The 24,513-nt window shown below is 39.6% G+C and overlaps 1 protein-coding gene across 1 annotated transcript in view; it reads right to left on the bottom strand.

Moving 5' to 3' along the window:
- Positions 1-24,513, bottom strand: part of hip1rb (huntingtin interacting protein 1 related b) — a 142,065-nt gene that overhangs the window by 85,332 nt on the left and 32,220 nt on the right. The window contains exons 2-4 of the mRNA XM_072587407.1: positions 12,827-12,891; positions 11,309-11,450; positions 8,457-8,513 (exon numbers count right to left, since the gene is read on the bottom strand). Coding sequence (XP_072443508.1) covers positions 8,457-8,513; positions 11,309-11,450; positions 12,827-12,891 — 264 coding nt within the window. The remainder of the gene's footprint in view (positions 1-8,456; positions 8,514-11,308; positions 11,451-12,826; positions 12,892-24,513) is intronic.

The raw sequence follows: 24,513 nt of genomic DNA on the forward strand, positions 1-24,513 counted from the left end.
ATCACATACAATATAATGTGTTGTAATTTTCATGCAATTTTCTCCCCCATTATAAACTCCTGTTACAAATTGTTTCACTGCAGAGGTAAAGGTAAAAATAAAGTTCCCTAGTCCTACTGGGCCATTATTTCCCCCCTCTCAGTAGAGATGATTCAACCTGAGGGTCAGCATGCTCCAGGCGAGGGGACAGGTTGAAAAGGAGAATCCTTCATGGTAACCTCAGCTGATGTGGGAATTGAACCCATGCTATTGGAGTCACATTGCATTGCAAGCCAACTGTCCAGTCAACTCATCTGACTGATGGATAGGGTCAAACATAAAATGCTTCTTTCCTAATTTGAATGAACTAGCTCAAAAATGGAATTGCTTAGACACCAGGAAGACAGGAGATAAAAGCCATTACAATAAGCCCAACAAATCAAGGGATGGATGTTAAGGGGTTAGTTAAACAAAATCGGTCAGCAAAGTCTCTTTTGGCTTCATGGTGAACTTGAGATGAAAACGATCTAATAAAGGAATATGCAACTTGGTTTCTCCGTGAAAACAGACAACAATTTAAGAGCCATATAAATGCAAGCATAGGATGCTTAATTTGTCACTGACAAAACAAACCATTAATTCACAAATAGCCTCATATATATTCTTGGTCCACTTGCACTGAAAGCCACTGTGTCAATATCGCTCAGCAAATTGCCTTTATCGAACAATTCCTACAATCTGTTAGCAGATTGCCCTGAGTAATAAATGTTAAAGAGTGGTGATAAATATTAAACGGTGGTGATAATTGAACCATTTTAACGTTATAAATTCTTGCCTCTACTTTTACATTTTCATTCTAGACTTCCTTGCCCATAATTATAAGGAAATCACCTGTGTAAACTTGTCATGTGGCAATTTTCTCCAGTAGTAACTTGCTGCTACTGTTTGTAATTTGGCATCCTCGCTGTTGTGTACCCGTCAGGACAAATAAGTGCTTCAGTGACTTATCTCTCTTTTCTGTAATATAATTAACCTTTCCAACCAGTAACAGTGCTCCAACATCTGCACTCACTGTGCAAATTACAGCAGTCTTTGTTATAAATGTGAGCTTTGGAATTGATAATGGGAAACATTGAAAAATTTACATGTGCTTGCTCTTTCTGGCAATCAAGACACATAGATAGATAAATATAGACAGACAGACAATGTATCCTAATGTACATAATTAGTGTAGCTTTTACATAAATTACATGATATTCATGAACTGGAGATTGATTCCTTCTAAATATGTAGATAATGTTGTACTGCTGGGCCTATACATAACATTTCACATTTTAACAGCATTGAGTTACTAAGGTGTCACAGTACAGAGGGCAAACTTTAACTCAGCTGGGAACACACTTTAGAAACTCCTATAATCAGTGTTTCATCTGGAAAGTTGAATGCTACCCACTGTCCTGACACCAACTTTACTGCATAAAGTGTCAGGAGTGTTGGCTGACTCAGTGTAATTTCAGTTAGTGAAAGGGTGAGCAGAATGTCACAGTGTTCCTGATGTGCACCCTTGTGGGCGTCACTAATAGATATTTTTTCCTTGGTGGCTGCTTCACTGGAGACTCAATTTCTATATATAAACTAACAGGTGGTCGTGAGTATTGCACAATTTGAAATGTTTATCCAGCGCATGAACAATAAAAGCCCATCTATAAGTCCAGCAGCAATGAGAGGATACATTTGAACGGAGTCAACCTGGATTCAGCAATAGCAATATTGACACTCCACTACAATATTTAGGGCCACTGGAATGATGGGAACACTGTCTTTCAAATGAGATGTTAAATAGAGACTCCATCTGTGTTCCCAGGTAGACACGGAAATAGTGTTGTTGGATCTTTGATGAGCTCCCTCATAGTAACCTGGCCAGTGTTTCTACCTCAATAAAGAACTGGAATTAACTTATTAAGGAAGTAACACCAGAACAATTAGAAAAAGACATTATGTGATCAAACAGAGTATGGCTTCATGAAAAGAAAATTGTGCCAGACTTTTTTATTAGAGTTTTTTGAGGAAGTCTCACCCTAAGTGAATAGAGGGGAACCTGTAGATGTGTTGTATTTGGAATTCCAAAAGGCATTTGACAATGTACCTCACAAAAGGTAAATTAATAAGAGCCCACAGTGTTGGAGGTAGTATATTGGCATGGATGGAGAATTGGCTCACGGGCAGGAAACATTGAGTGGGCATAAGGGGTTCCTGTTCAGGTTGGTCACCTGGGTTCCAAAAGGATCAATGCTGGAACCACAACTGGTTACAATATATTAATGAATTGTAAGAAGTGAATGTTCTGTAGTCAAGCCTGCAGACAACACAAAAATAGATGGAAAGGCACATTGTGAAGAGGGTGCAAACCATTTTGAGAGATCTTAATAGGTTATTTAATTTGGTAATAAGTTGGCAAATGGAGTATAATGTGGGAAAATTATGCAAAGTTGTTCATTTTGGAAGGGAGAACAAAAGGAGCGTATGATTTAAATGGAGAAAAACTGCAACACAAAAGGGACTTGAGGATACTTGTGCATGAAACACAAAAATCTAGAACACAGTGAAACAGCTAATCAGGAAGGCTAATGGAATGTTTGCTATTGTTTCTTGAAATTGGTGTATAAAAGCAGGGAAGTCTTACTGCAACTGTACAAAGTGCTGGTGAGGCCACACCTGGAGTACTATGGGCAGTTTTGGTACTCTGATCTATGAAAATAGATTATTTCATTAGAGACAGTTCAGAGAAGGTTCTCTGGGATGATTTCTGGTGTGGAGCGATTGTCTTATCAGCAAATGTGAAACAGATTGGGTCTGTACTCACAGGAGTTTAGAAGAATCAGAGGCGATCTCATTGAAACACCTAAGATTCTTCAAGAGGTTGACAATGAAATTGCTGAGAAGATGATTCCCCTCATCGGAGAGTCTAGGACCAGAAGGCAAAGTCTCAATTTAAGACTGAGATGATAATTTTTTTCTTCTAAGAGTTGAGTGTCTTTGGAACGCCTTGCCACAGAGAGCTATGAGGGCAGAGTCCTTGTGTATGTTAAAGGCTGAGACAGGCAGATTCTTGATCAATTCGGAAATCAAGGACTATGGGAAAGGGCAGGGAAGTGGACGGGAAGAATGTCACATCAGCCATGATCCTGTTAAATGGTGGAGCAGGCTTAAGGAACCAAATGACCTGCTCCTGTTCTTGTTTCTTATGGTCTGAGCTGATCATTGATCTTATGCTGACTATGGGACTTTGTGTTGATTGGCTACTGCATTCTTCTCAAGTGACTACATTCTTAAACGTGTCTCATTAGCTGTAAAAAAAGACACTATGGGGGTGTTTGAGGTCAGGTAGGAGGCTCGAGCTATTTATAAACTGAAACAAGAACCCAGCTTGTTTTAAACTCACCTCCTTTCAATGTTACCAGAAGCTGGATGAGAAGCAAGAGCCTGACCTGCTGACAGGAGGAGGGTCGGTCATTGACATCTTTTAAAATCATGGCTGAATGTTTGCATTTTAACCATGTTTCAGTACATGCTACCCAGGTTTCACTGGCCTCAAAAAACTCAACAATTTAATGATGGCCTGTAGGCTGGATCCAAGAACAGCACTGTTTGTTGGTCAGGAGCGTTTCCTTCAAGCACGACTAATCACTAATTTCCCACCCTCACAGTATTCATGCTTCTCAACAACTTATCCTCTGCAAAACATTCTGCTCCAGCCATCTCTCCTCCCTTCACCGCAGACCACCTTCTCTCTACCTGGTCCCAGCTGCTTTTTTTTCCTCACGGTTCCTGTGGAGCACTTTTTTTCCTCCCAATGAACAGGTTACCGGCCTTTTAATCGGACCAGTTGTCAAGGTAGGAAACCCATTGAAAAGGTAATTATAAAGACAACCTGCAGCTAAGTACTGCAGGATTTCTGGGAAACAATCTAGTCTGTGTTTCCTGCCCTCACTTCTCCACACCATCCTACATCTACTCCCTCTTCACCTTCACATCTGAAACCAAACATGAAGACGCCGTGAATAATTGGGGACAAACCTTTCTGGACAATGGATTTAGAACATGAAGTGGCAAGAAGGTTACTAGTAACCATGCCCTAACAAACTTTGCTTTATATAGCAACAACCATGCATATGAAATCACTAATGCAATATTTTATGGTATAGATTTAAATGAACCTGCAAAACAGGGACAAAATGAGGCTAGCCACAATGATATTCTTAGATGCAATTCATAAGGAGAATTCTGAATTTCTAATGGTTTGACATTTGATAACATTATCAATAGCAGTTTAAAAGGACTGAGGCATCACAAATATATGTGCTTTGAGAATTCACCTTGCTGAATCTGTTTTCAATTTTCTCTTTAAAATTGAAGGTAACATTGGGCATATGGCCTTATCTTTCAGTGATGTCAATTCTGTAACCTTCATCTTTTACCACTGAATACTAATTGATATTTCTGAAGAGGTGGTTTCACATAAGTTTAGATTGAAGTGATTCAAGACTGGGAATGTATTGGCTGCACTGGTAAATGGATTTCTGACGTGGAGTACATCAATGAAGGTTACAAAGGCCCTTGTTCCATTCACAATTTGCTTTGGTAATTAGTTTTAATCCAAGTTGCTATAGTGATGTTACAACTGTCCTGAGCCCGCCAAATAGAAAAATTCAGAATTCCTGACCTTATTGTCATCCAATGACTCTTATGGTTCAGGGCAAATCCACAACTATTGAAAGAGGAGCAAGGATGGAGTCCAGAATTGGAGGCCACGTGACTGAATATCAGCTGTCAATCCAGTGACATACTAGAGGAAGACTGACAAATGTGTAACTCATTAGAAACTCAGTATCTTCAGAAGAGGGTAGAAGAAAATTGGAAGAAGGAGGTCCCTCGATTCATTTAAAATGACTTAGTCCTTGAAAACACTTTATATAGCTGCTTTCATATTGAGTTTAAAGAGTGGAGCACATTGATGTTATAAATCAATTCACTAATGTTGAATCTTCCCCACCAACAATTATGCTTCCCCAGATCCAGGGGTAAACAGAGCATTGCACCTTTCACTTTAGCAAGCTCCTGTGTCTAATAAAATGTAAGGCGTTTGGATTTGGAGACTGGTCGCAATATGGATTTGAATTTTATGGGGGAAGGGGATGGGGACCAAGAAATTCAAATAACAAACTCTCTGAAACCGCAGAGTCCTCAATAGATGGTTTTTAACCATCCATGTCCACTAACACCACAACAAGCATGCTGTGCGCTGCTTGAAAATGTATGCATGAATGCCGAGCAGAACTGGTGTATGTACATTTAAATAGCTTGCTTAAACATGTAAGTCCCAATACACCCACCCCCAAAGATGATGGGAGGTGGGTATCACTGGTTCGGCCAACACTTACTACCCAACCCTAACTGCCCTTGAACTGAGTTGCGCATCAGGCCATTTCAGAGGGCAATTAAGAGTCAACCACACTGCTATGGGTCTAGAGTCACATTAGACCAGACCAGATAAGGATGGCAGATTTCCTTCCCTAAAGGACATTAGAGAATCAGATAGGTTCTTATAATAAATCAGCAATGTCTAGACAGTTACTCTTAGACTGGATTTTAATTCCAGATTTTGTTTTAATAAATTCAAATTTCTGTGTGTGTCATAATGGGATTCAAACTCATGTCCCCAGAACATTAATCTGGGGCTCGGGATTACAAATCCAGGGGCAATACTACTGCACCAACATAGATCACAGAACAATACAGCGCAGTACTGGCCCTTCAGCCCTCGATGTTGTGCCAACCTGTGAAACCGATCTAAACTACACTATTCCATTATCTTCGATATATTTATCCAATGACCATTAAAATGCTCCTAAAATTGGCGAGTCTACTACTGTTGCAGGCAGGGCATTCTACGCCCCCTACTACTCTCTGAGTAAAGAACCATCTGTCCTATATCTATCACCCTTCAATTTAAAGCTATGCCCCCTTGTGCTAGCCATAACCATCTGAGGAAAAAGACTCTGTCCACCCTATCTAATCCTCTAATCATCTTGAATGTCTCTATTAAGTCACCTCTTAATCTTCTTTTCACTAATGAAAACAGCCTCAAGTCCCTTCACCTTTCCTCATAAGACCTTCCCTCCACAGACACCAGACAGAAGACAAATCCCCTCTGCACTCTTTCCAATGTTTCCATGACTTTCCTATAATGTGGCGACCAAAACTGTACGCAATATCCAAGTGTGTTCGCACCAGAGTTTTATACAGCTGCAACATGACCTCATGGCTCCAAAACTCAATCCCTGATCCATGAGATCCACCAAGCTGAAACCAGGGAATAAGAATCTAAAGTTTAGCAGAGTGTAAGTGGATAATAGACAGCCTCTTAGCACGAGGACTTTTCTTATGAGAAGAAAATCGATTGGAAAGGGACTATATTCTGTGGAGATTAAAAACATAAACATTGACTTGATCTTCGGAAAGTTTTCTGCTGCACTTCGCCAAAATAGTACCCATCAATTATTTTCCACTTATCCAATAGCACCATGTGGGCCTCAGTTTGAATATCTTGCCCGAAAGATAACTTCCTCAATATGTATCAGTGTCAGCTGAGATTATTGTTCTGAAGACGAGTGGAATTTGAACCCACTTCCTGAGAGATGTGACTGGTACCAGCTAAATCAGAGCCATTGCTAACCTTCAGAAACAGCATAGATAATATAAAACCAGCTTCAACGTCAATGGTGAGCTCCACTATGCACACTCAAAACAGAGGTGACATTGTTACTAACAGTATATACTCTTGGAAAGAAGTCATTTTGTTTCCTGCCACAAAACCTCATTGAATGGGACAAATAATTCTGACATGCTGACATCATGATTGCAAAATTATTAAGTCTTGATACACAAGAACTCTTCTTGTAATGCCGTCAGAACCACTCTGTGAGAAGAAGGTCCTTTTGATAAAAAAAAAGTATCAAAACCTGCTTTGGAAAAGACACAACTGAAATGACAACAAATTTGACGGTTCAACCGACGTCAAATATTCCAATGAGCATTTATAACAACAGTTGGTCAATCTCATGTCTTTGTTTCTAATTACCACAGATTGTGATTTACAATCTACCTCACAGTTTAAACAATCCCATTTTATTGGCATCAAAATGCATGTTTAAGCCTGTTTTCAGATGAGCCCCATTTTCAGCTAACAAATGGATTTTTAGAACTATACACAACATTAGAATTTGGCCTCAATGTTTCAGCTCAATACATGTTCAGGGTTATAAGCACCTTAGAAAATCAGTGCATGGAATTAAGCGGGCAATACTAGTCGGGTTGCCAGAAAGACCTGCAGGCGTTTAAGGGTCAAATAAAGCACATCACATAAACGTGGTCCACTTGTGCCAACACTGTCGGTTCTATACTCAGCATATAAGTCAGTGGCTGCTATTGGTAGGATTTCTTGAAACTTTTGAGGTCAACTTATTTTTCTTTCATCCATGAGACACTGGCATCACTGGCTAAGCCAGCACTTAATTCCCATGCTTAATGGCCCAAAGAGCAGTTCAGAATCAATCACGTTGCTGTGAGTCCTGAGTCATATGCAGGCCAAACAGGATAAGGACAGCAAATTTCCTTCCCTAGAAAGACACTTGTGTACCAGATTGTCATTTTTTAAAACAATCAACAATGAATATGTGGTCATCATCAGGCCAGCCTTTTCTGCCAGATTTTTACTGAGCTCAAATTTCAAGACCAGCCGTGATGGAATTCAACCCCATATCCACAGATCAGCAGCCTGGAGTTCTGGATTATTAGCCTAGTAACATTATCACAACGCGACCACCTCCCTAAATATGCCACACAGTCTAAGATGCAATTGACTTGCATGCAAGCCTCTTGTGAACTGTGTTCACCATAAATTGCACCTTTCCCTCATAATAGAAAGTATACATGTAAAATGTGTCAGTCCATAAATATACATGCTTCTCAATGGAAACTACCCATGACAAATAGGTCTTGTTGGACCTATACTCTTATCCAACTACCATTTCTAAGTGTCGGAAACTTACAGCAAGGAAAGCTTATATACTCACTTTCCAAAATGAATGTAGACAAAGAATCTTTATTTTTAAAAAAGACATCAAAATAAAGACTGAATTATATCTGAACAGTCTGATCCAACTATTTCCCTGTTGCCTTATTTTACTTGAAGACTAAGTGTCATGCCAGAGGGAATCCACAAATATGAAAAGTCTAACATCTACTCAACTTATTGACAGATACTGTCAAAGATGCATGCTAACATTTTTCAGTAGATATCCCCATATGCCATGGAAATTACAGATTAATTGAAAAGAAAGAAATAAATATCTAAAAACAATTTCTGGCCCCATCTTTCTGAAATAGACTGCCACAATTTTCAAACTTCATCTTACCCATAAGTTTCCCATTTCACGGATATTACTTTTATGCCTGGTGAAGTCATGAAGAACCTAGAAAAAAAGTAAGAACAGGTTTTGTGACACAAAGAATAACCTTTCTCAACAGTAAGGGTATGAGACAAAACACATCTCTAATAAACTGGTCTGGCTCTCTCAGGAAGTAATGTGAATCCTTAAAAAGTGCCTCTGTTATCAGACTGACAAAGTAAATTAAATGTTACATAGCCTTCAAAATCAGTGCATACCTTGCAGCTAAAATGGCAAATATTGTCAATTTTGAAACTAGACAAGGCTAAAAGCAGATAACCAAATGAATAGATGATTTCAGTGTCACCCTTAAATGTTTTGCATGAACTTAATAAAATGCTCTTCTTCCCTCACAGCTAATGCCTCAGTTGTACTCCATACACAACAATTCATTAACATATTAAGAGTGCAGAAACTAATTTATTCATGGGCATTTTGCTATAATCCTTGTGAAATCCATTATCTTAAAATATTTGAGTCTAGTTAACAGTTGAAAATGACGACACCGGATTTCAAATTTTAAGATTTGTATTGTAATAAATAGAAGAAAAGCAACACCCACTACACACTATTTATATAGTTAACTTTTATTTTAAACAGAAGTTTTTAATTTTTACTTTTAACACAGATGATAAACACACTTCACGGGTATGCTTTACACTGTCCCTCAAGTATTCTTTTGATTTTCTGGGACCCAGACAAAAGTGATTGTTAGCTCTCAAGGGGTCAACTCTGTACTTTTCATTTCCCAACTCGGAACTTTTAATCCCTGAACTATCTTCCACAGTGGGAGATTTTTCTAGAAGTTCCCAGTTAATTCCCATTCCCATTTAGCTCAAGTGGCCTAAATATAAATCCTCACAACTTTGGTCTTTTCAGTTAGATCATGAGTTCACATAAACATTTCAATACAGTGAACCACAAAAGCAAACACCCTCTAGCTGCTCCTCTCTCTCTCAGATCCTGGCATACTTAGACATCCTTGCCATTTCAAAATCCATCTGTGTCAACATGAATCATATGGGCCTTGTATTCAGGTAGAAATTTGATTCGCTATCCTTAAGACCTTAACTCTCGTATGATGCAAATGAACAGTTTAAGCATAACTGCTCGCAATCTGATATTCTCAACTCTAGGGTAGCTATTGTAAACACAGATGCTGCCGCCAAGATGTCTATGTAAATACTTTGCACCTTCTTTCCAATAAACAATCCGGGGTGTCCCTTTAACTATAGCAACATCATCACCCAGGTCTGCTGTCAAGCAGATTTCAAAGCAAATCATATGCCCACTTATACCCTAAAGTAAACATACAATCTCAAAATATAACAATCATATAGTATTTGTTTTTGCAGCATATAAACTTTTTTTTGTTATAGCAGTGAGACTCCAAAAATGTTCAAGATGCAGCTTCAATCTATGAGTATTGCATGAACATTTTCCTTCAAAGTTAAAAAAAAGCCAATGACTCTTTCTGATTAACAGTCATATTGGACACGAAAGGATAACTCTGTTTCAATCTCTACAAATGCTGCCAGACCTGCTGCGTTCCTCCAGCATTTTCTGTGTTTTTTTTTCAAATCTCCAAAATCCACTGTGTTTTACTTTTGGAAGATATCAGTTTTCCTTGGACAGCATTGTTTTTCCATACCACACCATTAACCTCTATTCTTGGGATTCAGAAACCATCAGTAATGTGTGTAGGAGCCACATGGAGCACAGAAATGGGAATACCGTACACATGCTGCCAACAATGTAAAAGCACCTTAAAAAAATACTAGATTCCCTCATATCCTTAACTTACATCCTGCTGGCAGCCAAACAAATCTCCTCTCAGGGTAATTCATTGCTGAAAGCCAGCCTTGCTTCACAATAGTGCTGCTGGCAAGAATAAATGCAGCTGAGAAAAGGGAGCTTTTCTGATCATGGGGCTTCACATCAATTGATGCAACAGCAAAATGTGCAAACAATAAATCACTACATTTCTAATAACTTGGCATCAATCCCATGGGCTGATATTCAGTAATCAGGAGAAACCCCAATATGTTCCAGATGGGTTTTTTGTGTGATACCCCTATTTCTGCTTGCACGTTAATGAAGTAGTACTGGTCTTCTCGATGGAAGTCAAGAGATAACCTTAACCAAGAACAGAGGTCAGGGTTCAACCTGACAGTAGAATAAGGCAAAGAGAAGAATGGGTCCCATCTGTACCTTTTTTGGGATTCCTTTAGATTTAGGTTTAGGTTTTATTGTCAGGTGTACTGAAGAACAGGGATACAGGAGTACAGTGAAAAGTGTACAGTGTCACCATCTTAGGTACAAAGGTATGTATTTGAGATGTAAATACAGCATTAATTTCTAATTCACTGCAAGTCTCCTATGATCACACTCCCCATTTAAACTAGCATCTCTGGACCAGTTTTAGTTATCATGTAAGAAGACCATAATGACAGTCTGCAAACTTGACCAACTGGTCGAAAAAACACACATACTAACCCAGGAATAAAAAATGACATGGTACTACATGACCAGCAAACTTTCTCCACAATATTAATTCAGTTTAAAGCAGAACAAAGATAACAAATCATTTCTAACACTTCATATAATCCATAATGCATGTTACATCTTAGAATTACACTCAAGAGATCAGCAAATGGAAAAAAAAAGTAATTTGTTCCGTGCACCAAAAATGCCTTCTATGAATTTGACACAACTGTTGTCAAAACATTTAAAACTAACAGTAAAGTCAAGGACTCAACAGTTTTGCATGTTGAGCAATCTTTTACAAAACTTCGAAAATTAGACAAAAAGTGACTTACGTTTGGATGCCCATCTCGGAGGACCTTGTGCAGGACATGACAGAACTTCCAACTCATAATGGAACTGCTGGATAATGGAAGACCAATGGCATAGGACCAGAAGGTAAATGCACCTTTCTCATGATGTGTTCCCAGTATAATTCATTCAGCGGAGTCAAGAAACACAAACAAAATGGCAAAGACAAAATGGCACTTCTAAATTATTTATAGTCATTAGGCATTTGTCTCATTTTACCAGTTCCTGATAACATGAGTAAATAAGGAAATTTTGCCTTAAACCACAGGGGTTTTAGTTAAAAAGGGCTTTCAGTTAGACTCAGCACAATATTCTTTTAGAAACAAAAAAACTTAGTTAAAATAAGATCCTCCTCCAAGAATAAAATTATTTAAATACACAAAGCTGAGTGTTCTCATCCCGTTTATTTCATCAGATTTTGACAGGATTTGAGGTTCAAGGAAGAGACACAATGGGAACTTGTCCCATGTTTAAAGAAAACTTTGCCATAGCTTAATTCAATTGCACCCCATTCCTACAAAATGACCACCAAAGTCAACATTTAGAAAGTGGAACGCTCCTTTCTTTTTGATGGATATAGTTTTATTTGGGCATACTTGGGCAAGCCACTCATTTTCTTATCAATTCTCATGATAATAATTATAGCATTGTAAGAAAGGAAAGAAATAATCAAATTAGACTAATGTCAAATGGAAAATCTGGTTACATTATAGACAGGCAAGTAGTCAAAACCAGTAGTTAGCATTTGCAAGTATAAAATGATGATGTTTCAGGAGCTATCAATGCTTAATTGCCTCTTGATAATTCTTTTTCTCTTTGCATTCAATCTTCAGCTTTATATGCATGACATTATGTACACATTACAAATGAAAGAAAGGATAAAAGGAAAGGAAATACATATATATATCTAGATTAACAGTGTGGAAGCAAGAAGATAAATAGAGACAGAGGATTTGGTTTATTTGTCTAAAGACAATTCCCTGTGTAAATGCAGTCATAGAAAAGGAAAGAGTGTAGGAGACATGGATGGAAATGCACTTCCTTTCACTCCAAGGAACACAGTTTAAACCCAAAGTAAAAAGAAGACATGATAAACTGCCTTTATTGTCAGGTTTCTGACAGTGCTAAACTGGTGACCTCTGGCCATAGTTCCACAGTATGAAATTGTTAACAAGTTAGCCCTAATCGGAATGCTAATAAAGGATGTCTGGTCTGAGAAATGGAATCAACATACCAATAAAGTTGTAAGAAGTTCCAGGCACAGTTAATGCACAACAGTGGGGGCATTGACTTATTCTTTATCTCATCTATTTTAACTGATACGCTAATGATTGGCCAAAGGCAAAAAAACAATGAGTGCCCTGGCTAACAGAACTTGACCAAGGAGTACAATGACCAAAGAAAGTCACTTTAATCTTTGCCAAACAAATTAATCAAATGAATTTTACCTCAAGTTACTAATAAGAATCCAGAAACAAACTTTCTCTAAAATGAAAAGGATACTTCGTGCATGCTTCTCTTTGACGGGTACCTCCTGGCTATTAATAGCTTTGCTGATGCTGGCAGCCTGAAAGAGGGAAAAGAAAGCAACAATAAGTTGGATCACGTCACAGGTATCAGCAGAACTTAGACAGGTTCATCTACAGAGCTGGAGGAGGGCAGTTCACAGTTAAAAACAGAACTTAAAATTTCCCCATCTCATTGACAGGAGAAGAAGGTAACGTAGTGGTAAAAATCACTCAGCTAGACCTCCAGTGGCCCAAGCTAACGACTCTGGGAACATGAGATCAAATCCCGCTCCAGCAGCAAGTAGAATTTCGAGTCAATGAATAAATCAAAGTTATAAAACTAGTCATGACCATGATAGCCATTGCAGTGAAAAAAAGACATCTGGTTCACTGCTATCCTCTACTGCAGGAAACTTGCTGACTTACCCAGTTTGCTCTCCATGTGACTCCAGGCCCAAAGTTATATGCTGATTGTTAAACACCCTCTGAAATGATTCAGCCAGCTACTCAGTTCAAGTGTAATTAGGTACAGACAGTAAATGCTGGTTCTACCAGTGATGACTATATCCCACAAAAGTATAAATAAATGTTACACCATCATTGTAGTAACGTACAGATTCACATTGTAAGACATACAACACTGGTTCACCATACACCAGCATAGGAAGTTGATTTCTGATAATGTGCTGTGGTCTACTAGAAATTCTTGTAAACCTATCTCTCTGGAGACCAAAGGACAATTATTTTGTTCTTTCAAAGTGGCTGATGTCTTAGGAAATCCATCAAGAAACAAACAAGAGAGGTTGTCAGCAAATTGACCATCATTCTTAAGAAACCAGTCAGAAACTGGGCACACTCTGCCTAGCCAATCCAAGACTGATGATGTGCTGCTCATGTCAGAGCAAATGAATCAGAGTTCAGGGACATGACTGACCATGCACAGAGATCGAGGCTAGTGTGATGGAAACCATGGGGTTTATCTCTATAATTTTTAATCTTTGATGCTGTAAGCATGGGTGTCTGAGTTTTAAACTAAGTAGCTTTTAAGGTGTTGTGTGTGACTAAAGTTAATAAATAACTTGTAAGTACTCAGTAACTGTGACAATTTCTTTTAAGAAAAAACACATTTTGAAACTTGGCCGTAGAGTGGATAAATTTGTGCATTCATGGAATTTTGTTTATTTTAGATTGTTTGCAACACAGCATGGTAAATAATGAGGCCTCAAAAGGTTTGTTTGTGTGTTCTGGGATTTTTTTTAAGCTTAAGGGAAGCTCCCATAACTGAGACAGAGACTTTTACTTCCACTTTTACACTTTCGGTCATGTTAATCATGTGGAGCCCATGGAACAGGATGGCTACATACAGCAGTGCTCCTTGGAAAGGAGTGATGGAGATAGTGAATGAGATTACCTTGGAATGAAAAGTTCATCATAGTCCCAGACAAGAAACATTGGATAAAACCCAAATATTGTATTTATGCTGAGTATATTGATGCTTAAGTGTATGACAACTCCACCAAGAAGCAATCTGCAGTTCCAGTTTAAAGGATGAAGTCACAAGTGAAATAAATCTATCAAATGCGTACGACAGGGATTCTGGTCTGAGTAACATATGACTGATGTTTTGGGAACTGTACCAGAATTGATGTTTTGGGAAGTATACAAAAACGGTTTTGTTTCTTTTCAATTTATAAAGGAATATTTTGGGATTAATGGGAGTATTCTTTTACTGCATTTAAAATCTTTGAATTTGCATTTTAAGTATGCAGTTTGGATTATTGTGTTTTCTTTGTTCCTTTTGTAATAAAATTCTACTTTGTCGTTAAAGCAAAATCTGCAGCATTGTGTGCTAATGGCTCAGTGAAAAACCTCTTTGCTAAACTAAAACAAATTTTAAGTCAGGTTCCTGTCTGGGATCTAACTTGGCCAGTAATATCATCCACTAAGATCATAACACTTAACAAGGGTTAATAAGCAGTAACTTTTATCAGTCAGGTGTACATTAACAAAACATCAGTCAGCAGACAGAATAAACTAAAAGATAAGTACTCCATCAGCCACAAGCTGCGAGCTGTTGTTCCTGAATGAACTGACTGATTCACTGCCTTTATTAAGTACCACTCTGTTGTATTTACTGTGAGATCATGTGTTAAATTCTGTGAAATTTGTGAAAGCATTCATGTTCCTGCAGTGGTCTAGTCAGGACTGAAGGACCTTAAATGTAATTGACTCAAGTCTCAATGAAAAATTGAAGATCTTGCAGCTATTCGTTGATAACTTATATGATGCACATGTACAATGTGAAAGACAAATACTCTTTACACCTATTAGAAGGCACGATATTGTATAGTAACTAATTAATGTAATAAACTGATTTTTTTTAAAAATTACACAAAGTGCACCAAGTCTGCCACTGTTGACCAGTTCTTCAGGAACAGCTTTACTTTCAAAGTGAATTCCTGAACACCAGCTGGTTTCCTAAAATGTAAAATCCAGTTCTGGTGTCTGAAAGTTATCACCCATCACTCCCTTCCCAAAGCCTTCCCTGTATTCTGGCTGGATGCTGCACTTCTCCAGACCACAGCTAATGCTCTTCAGTGATTCTACAATCACTTCCCAGTAGGAAGGAAGGGATTCTCACCACTTTCTAATTTGGATCTCCTCTCTTGTTATGAGAACAGAGAGAACTTGTATGCATGTAACATACAACAGAAGTCCACACAATTCTCCTTCATGGTTCAACTCCCACCCATACAATGGAATGAATTTTTTCGCCGGTCTTTGAAATCAGGCCACAACATATATTTGTCATGCTGTTGCTGTGAAGGAGGCCTTCAGTCTAATCAATAAGGTCAGCCAATACCCTGTAGGTGAATCAGCCTCAAAGTTTCTCATATGAACATGAACTAGGTGGCTGGTGATGAACAAACCTGACCATGTCTCATTGGGCTGGGAAGTCGAGAACATCAATCTGGCGAATTGAACAAGCTGCTCTGTGCATGTCCTTCCATCAGGCTGAGGGTTAGGGATATCTGGTGATACTGCACTGTGGGTCATCAGCCAAGCAGCATGGCCCACTGATGGGCCTAGGAGGGGTACATCTGACACGGGGCTCTCAATCAGCACACCACCTGGGCAAAGCTTTAAATGGATAGACTGTTGATATCTGGAGTATGCAAAAGATCAAGGTCACACTGTACATATTAACAATTAAAGCCCAGTGGTACAGACAAAACCCACCAGGCACTGACACTATAAGCAATATCAGCTGAGGGCATTGACATCATTTACACCACCTGGAATCAGTCGCCAAGGTCAAACAGTCAGTAAAGTTCACTCGGTGCTATTTACTGTCTTATACCCTTCACACTGTATACTATTAATATAATGCATGTAAATGGTGTAAACAAACCCGACTGCGAAGATGTTATAGAAAATGTAGAATAAAATGAAATGTGCAACTAAATACCAATTATCCATTAAATCCCTATTAGAATTCGTATTTTTAAAAAACTATAGTCTGGTCAAGAGGAGCTCATGGTAAATTACTCTTAGTTAAAATACTATAAGACCATAAGAAATAGCAACAGAAGGATGCCTTTTGGCTCCTTGAGCCTGCACTGCCATTCAATAGGGTCAGAACCGATCCAACATTCCTCACATCCAGTTTCCTGCAACCCTTAATACCCCAACTGATCAACAATCTATCAATCTCAGCCTTAAGAATACACAAGGACTCTGTCCCCTCAGCTCTGTGTGGCAAAGAATTCCAAAGACTCACAAGCCTGTGAGAAAAGAAATTTCTCTTCAGTAGAGTCGAAAATTGCCACCCCTTTGTTCTGAGACTATGTCCTCTGGTCCTGGACTCTCCAATGAGGGAAAACAGCATCCTCTCAGCATTTACCTTGTCAAACCCTTTAAGAATGCTACTTATTTCAATGAGATCACATCTTGTTCTTCTAAACTCCAGGACATCCCAAGATGCTCATAAGACAATTCCTCCAAATTAGGGATCTTCCTCATGAACTCTCTCTGTACTGCCTCCAATGAAGTAATACATTTCCTTAAATAAGGGGACCAAACCTGCTTACAGCACTCCAGATGTGGTCTTACCAGCACTTTGTACAAATGCAGTAAGACTTCCCTACTCTTATATTCCAAGCCCCTTCAAAATGAACAACTTCACATTTTCTCATATTAAATGTTTTGTCCACTTACTTAACCTATCAATATCTTTCTGCAAACTGTTTGCATCCCTCTCACAACCTGCTTTTCCACCTATTTTTGCATCATCTGCAAATTTAGCTACAATACATTTATTTCCTTCCTCCAAGTCATTAAGATATATTGTAATTACAGGTTGACAAACTGAAAAAAAACCCTTATTCCAACTCGCTGTTTCCTGCCCATTATACAATTTTCTCTCTAGGCCTATATATTACCTGCAACACCACGCACTCTTATGTAGCCTTCTAGAAATTCAAATACAACATACCTACTGGTTCCCACTTAACCACTCTGGTTGAGACTCCCTCGAAAAACTCTAATTAGTCATAGAGTTGTACAGCATGGAAACAGACCCCTTGGTCCAACTTGTCCATGCTGACCAGATATCCTAACCTAATCTAGTCCCATTTACTAGCACTCGGCCCAAATCCTTCCAAACCCTTCCTGTTCATATACCCATCCAGATGCCTTTTAAATGCTGCAATGGTACCAGCCTCCACCACTTCCTCTGGCATCTCATTCCATACATGGCCCACCCTCTGTGTGAAAAACTTGCCTTTAGGTCCCTTTTATATCTTTCTCCTCTTACCCTAAACCTATGCCCTTCTAGTTCTGGACTTCCCAACCCAGGGAAATTAGTTAGATGTGATTTCCCTTTCATGAAGCCATGCTGATTCGTTTTATTAGATTATTATCTTCCAAATACTGCCTTAAAAATTGATTCCAAAGCAGCTGCTACATGAAAAGATTTGATGCAAGAACTGTAGCTCTTAAAAAACCGGTGTGGATGCATGTTCAGTAGCATGAAGCAGATACTGGAAACTAGAGAATACAAGAGCAGGTCAAGTCCTTTCAGCCTTTCTAGCCTGCTCTGCCATTCAATATGATTATGGCTGATCATCTAACTCAGTACCCCCATTCCCATTTTTTTCCTCATACCCTTTGACCCCTTTAGCTCTAAGACATAACCCCACAACTGCATTGATGGAAAAGAAATTGTGAAGCTAAACTCAAAGTAAATGCAGTCAGCATGTCATTGCAGCTGCTCTGGAGATTTTGTATGAAGTAATCCTTACGCCTGGCTGTCAGGGACTGCAGTCTACTTTGACAACATTTGGAAGACAGCACCAATTCTGGTGCATGAGTGAAACAGAAAGTTACAACATGGGTTTATCATTAAACCCAACAACTGTTTATCAAATCACGTGGAAGACAGAAACCACAAAACAGGAAAATGTTTAACTCTGTAACACGGTAAAGCTTTTGATCCCAAGGAGGGCTGTGCTTCACCTGGAATCCTGTACCAAATTCCCACCAGAAATTTCACAGCCCTTGTTTTCTTCACCTGCCTTACTGTGACAATGTGCAGGCAGAATCTCTGCTGGCTGGTATCCAGGCAGAATCTACTGGCCACTCTAGAGAACTCTGCTACTAATGAAAGGCTTCACAGGGAAAGCTTGTTACCATAGTAAGGTATTGGTTAGGTTAGACACATATAATCATGGAATCATAGAACAGAATCATAAAATCCCTACACTGCAGAAAGAGCTCATTCAGCCCATCAGGTCTGCAATGACCCTCTGAACAGCATCCCACAGAGCCAGATCCCCACCCTATCCCTGTAACTCCATATAATCCATGTACCTTGCACACTCCTACAGACTATGGGCAATTGATCATGGCCAATCCACCTAACCTGCACATCTTTGTACTGTGGGAGGAAACCCACACAGACACAGGGAGAATGTGCAAACTCCATACAGACTGTTGCCCAAGGGTAGAATAAACCCTAGGTCCCTGGTGCTGTGAGGCAGCAGTGCTAACCACGGAGCCACCGCGCTGCCTTGTAGATCAGCCTCACCCGTGAAAAGGTAATGGGTTGCTTCTGTTTAGATCTCCTAATGGTAGCTGTTTGTTAACACTCCACTCTACATGCATGTATGTTGTATTCCAGGGCTATAGATAGCGATGGTAAACAGTCCAAATTTCTTTCCACGGTACATCTGACCAAGAATCTCTCCGTTCTTCCTGCTCTGCCTTTGGCAGGTATTGAAAGCAATTTAAAAACGGATACATGGTTGGGCACATTAAGACTGCAGTTGCCTTTGCTGCCAAATTCTGGGGGTGGGAGTGGAACCTGTAGCTTCAGGTACAGAGACAGAGACATTTTTCATTATACTACAAAACATCCTCTGGATCCCATATCAGGTGAACTTCATCAGTTACACATTTAAGTCATTCACAATGTAAAAGAAATGAACTATCCAATAGAATAGATATAGATTTGCATTTTGCTATTCAGGTTTTTAAATTAACTAGTTATGTTCAAACTTAGTGCAGGTGCATGTCACTTGAGGAAGGGCAATAAATTTCACCTTTACAAGCAACTCACACATCCCAAAAAGGAATAAAAAAAAAATAAATTTGTTCAAAGTTACCTATCTCAACCCACACATGATCATAACATATAGGACAGATGTAGTTAAAATAACCCCAGCATAAGAAAAGAATGGTTTCATTCTAGCTATGAAAAGGAAAATATAAGCATCTCAAGGCACAATACAAACTCATTGCGTGTGAGATGTACACATAGGACTCAATCACTAAACTGCAAGCGATTTTTTAAAAGGTGAACAGTGAATCACTGGCAGGTGGATACAATGACTCAGCAAAGAGCTCCTGATGAAGGGCTTTTGCCCGAAACGTCGATTTCGCTGCTCGTTGGATGCTGCCTGAACTGCTGTGCTCTTCCAGCACCACTAATCCAGTATTTGCTTTCCAGCATCTGCAGTCATTGTTTTTACCTCAAAGAGCAAAACAGAGTCATTGAGCCACAACAGAGAAAAAGGCCCTTTGGCCCATCACATCTGCACTGATCAAAAACAGCCACCCAACTATTCTTCTACCATTTTCCAGTACTTGGCCCATAGCCTTGTACGCCTTGGCGTCACAAGTACACACCTAAATACTTCTGAAATATTATGAGGTTTCTCCCCCATCACCCTTACAGGCGGTGAGTTCCTGGCTCCCAGCACGCTCAGGGTGAAAACTTTCCCTCACATCTCTTCTAAATATTTTGACCCTCACCCTAAATCTATGCCCCCTGTCACTTTTCCCTCTATCAAGGGGAAAGGTTTCTTCCTAGCTACCTAATCTATGCCCCTCATAAGTTCTTACATCTCAATCATGTTCTCCCTCAGTCTCCTCTGCTCCAAGGAAAACAACCCCAGTCTAGTCGATCTTTCTTCAGAACTGAAACTCTCCAGGCCAGGCAACATCCTGGTAAATCTCCTTTGCACCCTCTCCAGTGCTATCACATCCCTCCTTTAATGTGGATTCCCGAGCTGCTCACACAATTCCGTATTCCAACTGTGGCCTGACCCACATTTTATATAGTTTCAGCATAATTTCCCTGCTGTTAAATTCTATGTCCTGGCTAACAAAAACAAGTTTTAACCACGTTATGCACCTCCCCTGATACAATCAGGGACTAGTGGATATGTACAGTAAGGTCGGTCTGACCCTTGCTGTTTCTCAGGGTCCTACCACTCATTATGCATTTCCTTGTCTTGTTTGTCCTGCCCAAGTGCATCACCTCACATTTATCCAGATTGAATTCCATTTGCCATTAATCAATACATCTCTCTAGCCAGTATATATCCTTCTATAATCTAAAGGCTATCATTATCACCATTCACCACTCCACCACTTTCTGTAAACTTACTGATCAATTGTCCTATATTCAAGCCTAAATCATTCATATAAGCCACAAACAGTTTAATAGATTTCATAGTAATAAAAGCAGGAGTAGGCCATTTGGTCCATCGAGCCTGTTCCGCCATTCATTAAGATCATGGTTGATCTATCCATCGTCTCAGCTCCTCCTCCTCCTACCTGCATTACCCCCATAATCCTCAATTCCCCTACCATGCAAAAACCCATTCAACTGTGTCTTGATTAGATTTAGTGATGCTGCCTCTCCTACTTCTTTGGGCAGAGAATTACATAGATTCACTACTCTCTGGGAAAAGCAGTTCCTCCTCATCTCTTTCATAAATCTATTCTTCCTAATTTTTAAGCCATGTCGCCTAATCTTAGTCTCACCCACCAGTGGAAACAACTTGCCTGCCTCTATTTTATCTATCCCTTTCATAATGTTATATGTTTCTATAAGATCCCTTCTCATTCTTCTAATTTCTAGAAAGTATAGTCCCAGAAGGCTAAATCTCTCCTCATAGGGTAACCCCTATCAGCAGAATTAGCCTGGTGAACCTCCTCTGCCCCGCCTCCAAAGCCAGGATATCCTTCCTCAGGTAAGGAGACCAGAACTGCGCACAATACTCCAGGTGCGGCCTCACCAGTACCTTGTACAATTGCAGCAGAGCCTCCCTGCTCTTAAATTCAATCCCTCTAGCGAGGAAAGCCAATATTTTCTTTGCCTTCCCAATTACCTTTTGCACCTGCAAATCAACACCTAGCGATTCATTGTGAGCACTTCCAAGTCCCTCTGCACAACAGCATGCTGCAATCTTTCCCCATTTAAATAATACTCTGACCTACTATTTTTACTTCCAAAGTGGATAACCTCACATTTACCAACATTGTACTCCATCTGCCAGACCCTTGCTCACTCACTTAACCTATCTAAATCTCTCTGCAGACCCTCCACATCCTCTGCATTAGTTTGCCTTTCCACTCAATTCCACTCATCAGTAAACTTGAATATGTTACACTCTGTCTCCTCTTCCAGATCATTTATATAGATAATGAACAGTTGTGGGCCCAACACCAACCTCTGAGGCACCCCACTCACCACTGATCCAGAGAAACATTTATTCCAACTCTGTTTTCTACTAGTTAACCAGTCCTCTATCTGTGCTAGTACATTCCCCGCAACTCTATGCATTCTTTGACAGGGACTGCTGTCACCCTTGGCAACCTTTTGGAGATGACACCGATTTTTGTAAATGCGAGAGAGAAACTTATAACAGGAGTTCATCATTAAACTCAATAGCTGTGTATCACATCACATGGCAGTGAGAAGCTGCAAAACTGGAAAACATTTAACTCTGTAACATAGAAAGCGAGTGAGTGCAAAAGTTAGAGCAAGAATCAAAGCAGAATCCCCTAAAGAGTAAAATGTTTGCCAGACACAGCCCAATTCAGAAAACAAAATGTAGTATGTGCTTGAGATTTAGTATAGAGACTGTCTACAGTTTAGTCATTAAGTCCTTTTGTATATTTCACTGATTGTAATGAGAGAACAAACTTTTGTTGATTGTGTTAGAACACTGGATTAAAAAGAATACAAGAACCAGATAGGAGAAAGAAAGAAAACTAACAGCTAATGGACAAATCAAATTACAGGAAGTTCAATTTAACTGTACAGAAAATATTTACATTAATAACATAATGGCTTTGTTTCAGGTTCAAAAAGAGGCCAGTGCATTTCCTGAAGGAACCAACCCAAGCTAAATGGTGGGAGCATTTCTCCCCTTCCCAGACTCCCCCCGCACTGAAGACTAAAGACTAAAGACCCCCACTGTAAAACACTGCTCTTCCATAGTAGCTGTTTCACGGGAAAATCTGTAAGGCTTCCTTTTTCTGAAAGACAATGGACACAGATTGTGCTAATTCCTCCATTTAAAAAAAGAGAATTAAGGTGGAATATCACCAACTTAAAAATGCCATGGTAAAATCAGGAAGAAGTCATTATCTAACGTGAAGCTTTGATTGTTAAAAATCTGAAGACTGCAGGTGGAAAGAAAGACTGGAGGAGGCAAGGAGTACCATTCCAGTTTTAGAAACTCTGCAGCTTACTGCCAAAGGCACAGAAGGTGTTATATTTTACGAATAAAGTAACAAGTCAAACAGACAGCACTCTTCAGATGACTATACAAAACACAGCGATTCTCTCCTTTTTCAATCCGATGATACCAAGCCAACACAGATCACTGCCAGCTGGGTCTTTTTTCAGTTGTCGTTGCCATTTGTAGCTGACAATGGTTGACCTAGATCTTTTACATGGCACTTTGAAAAGAAACCCATTCACTACATTCCTGGAGAGTACATTTGCAGATATTTCCCAACTCACCCACTGAAAGACAAGAGGCAAAAAAAAATTCACATTTGGGAGCACCCATTGCTTAGGAATCAAAGTGGTGTCTGCAATTTGCCTGAACATTGATGTACAAAGTACTTGGGTACATTTTTTTTTAAAAAGGTAAAATATTCATCATTTGTGCATTGCTATACTTAACACCAAAATGACTGCTCTGTCCCTCGCCAGTTCAAATTCAGAGAATTACAGACTTCAAGTCGCTGTCACATGGATTTGTGACTTCCAGGCCCTTATGACCTCGGCTGCCTATCTTTGATCTTGCAGAGGGTGGTGAGTGTATGAAATGAGCAGTCAAAGGAAGTGGTGGAGGCTGGTACATTAGAATATTTGAAAGGCATCTGGATAGGTATATAGAAAAAGTTTAGAAGGATATGGCCAAGTGCTGGCAAATGGGACTAGATTAAGATATCCAGTCTGCATGGACAAATTGGACCAAAGAGTCTGTTTGCATGCTGTATATCTCTTTGATTCTATGACTCTATGACCTTCCAGAATGCAAGGACATGGATACCCAGATCTGGGTAGGAATAAATGCCTGGGTGGCAACGTCAGTGTGAATCACATGGCTTTCTTAATGTATGGGGTTTCAGTGCTCAGTTATAGGCTGCCAACCTCTGGGACTTTGCTGGTTTGTTTAGCAAAGAGGAAGAGGCAGGGAGCTGATGCCATTTCCAGTGGATAGACACTTCTGCACAGGATTATGATAATACTTGAATGAATAATTGAATGAATTAGCACTCCATGACTGAACATGGCCCACTCCTCTACCCCACGAAAGGACTGCTCCCCATTAGCAACTTGCTTGAAGCACGTGCCATTTGTTTGCTGCCTAAAGTAGCAGCAAGTCGTACAGATATAACACTGATGTGGTATGGTATCGCATAGCGCCTCAGGACTGTTCAATTCTCTCAAATGGGACAAGCTGCTGTTACTGTCCCTCTGTGCTAAAAAGCCAATGCAAGCCATGGAGACTGGCAGCTCAAGTATGTGCTGAATTAAGCGAGCGTGTGCTAAGAAAGCAATGTGAAGTAGTCAGAGGCTAAGCACAAAGTGAGTGAATGTTAAGTAAGCATGTTAGTAGCTACAAGATGCATCCTGTGAGAACAGTGTGTGACCCAGCACACAAAGTGACCTGTGAGAAACATGCAAGCCTTATGTGTTGCTGAGCTCCAAAATCAAATGTTGAAGGGCTGAAGTGGTGAGAGTTGGTCTGGGAGCAGCCATGATGATTTGGTAAGGCTGGTATTTTCCCAATGATGATTTGTGTGAACAAAGGTTTGTGGAGGATAATGTCCATGGAGCCTGTAGGGACATTGTTGTGAACAAGCACTTG

Source organism: Chiloscyllium punctatum, chromosome 17 (assembly GCF_047496795.1).
Source record: "Chiloscyllium punctatum isolate Juve2018m chromosome 17, sChiPun1.3, whole genome shotgun sequence".
Classification (NCBI taxonomy): domain Eukaryota; kingdom Metazoa; phylum Chordata; class Chondrichthyes; order Orectolobiformes; family Hemiscylliidae; genus Chiloscyllium; species Chiloscyllium punctatum.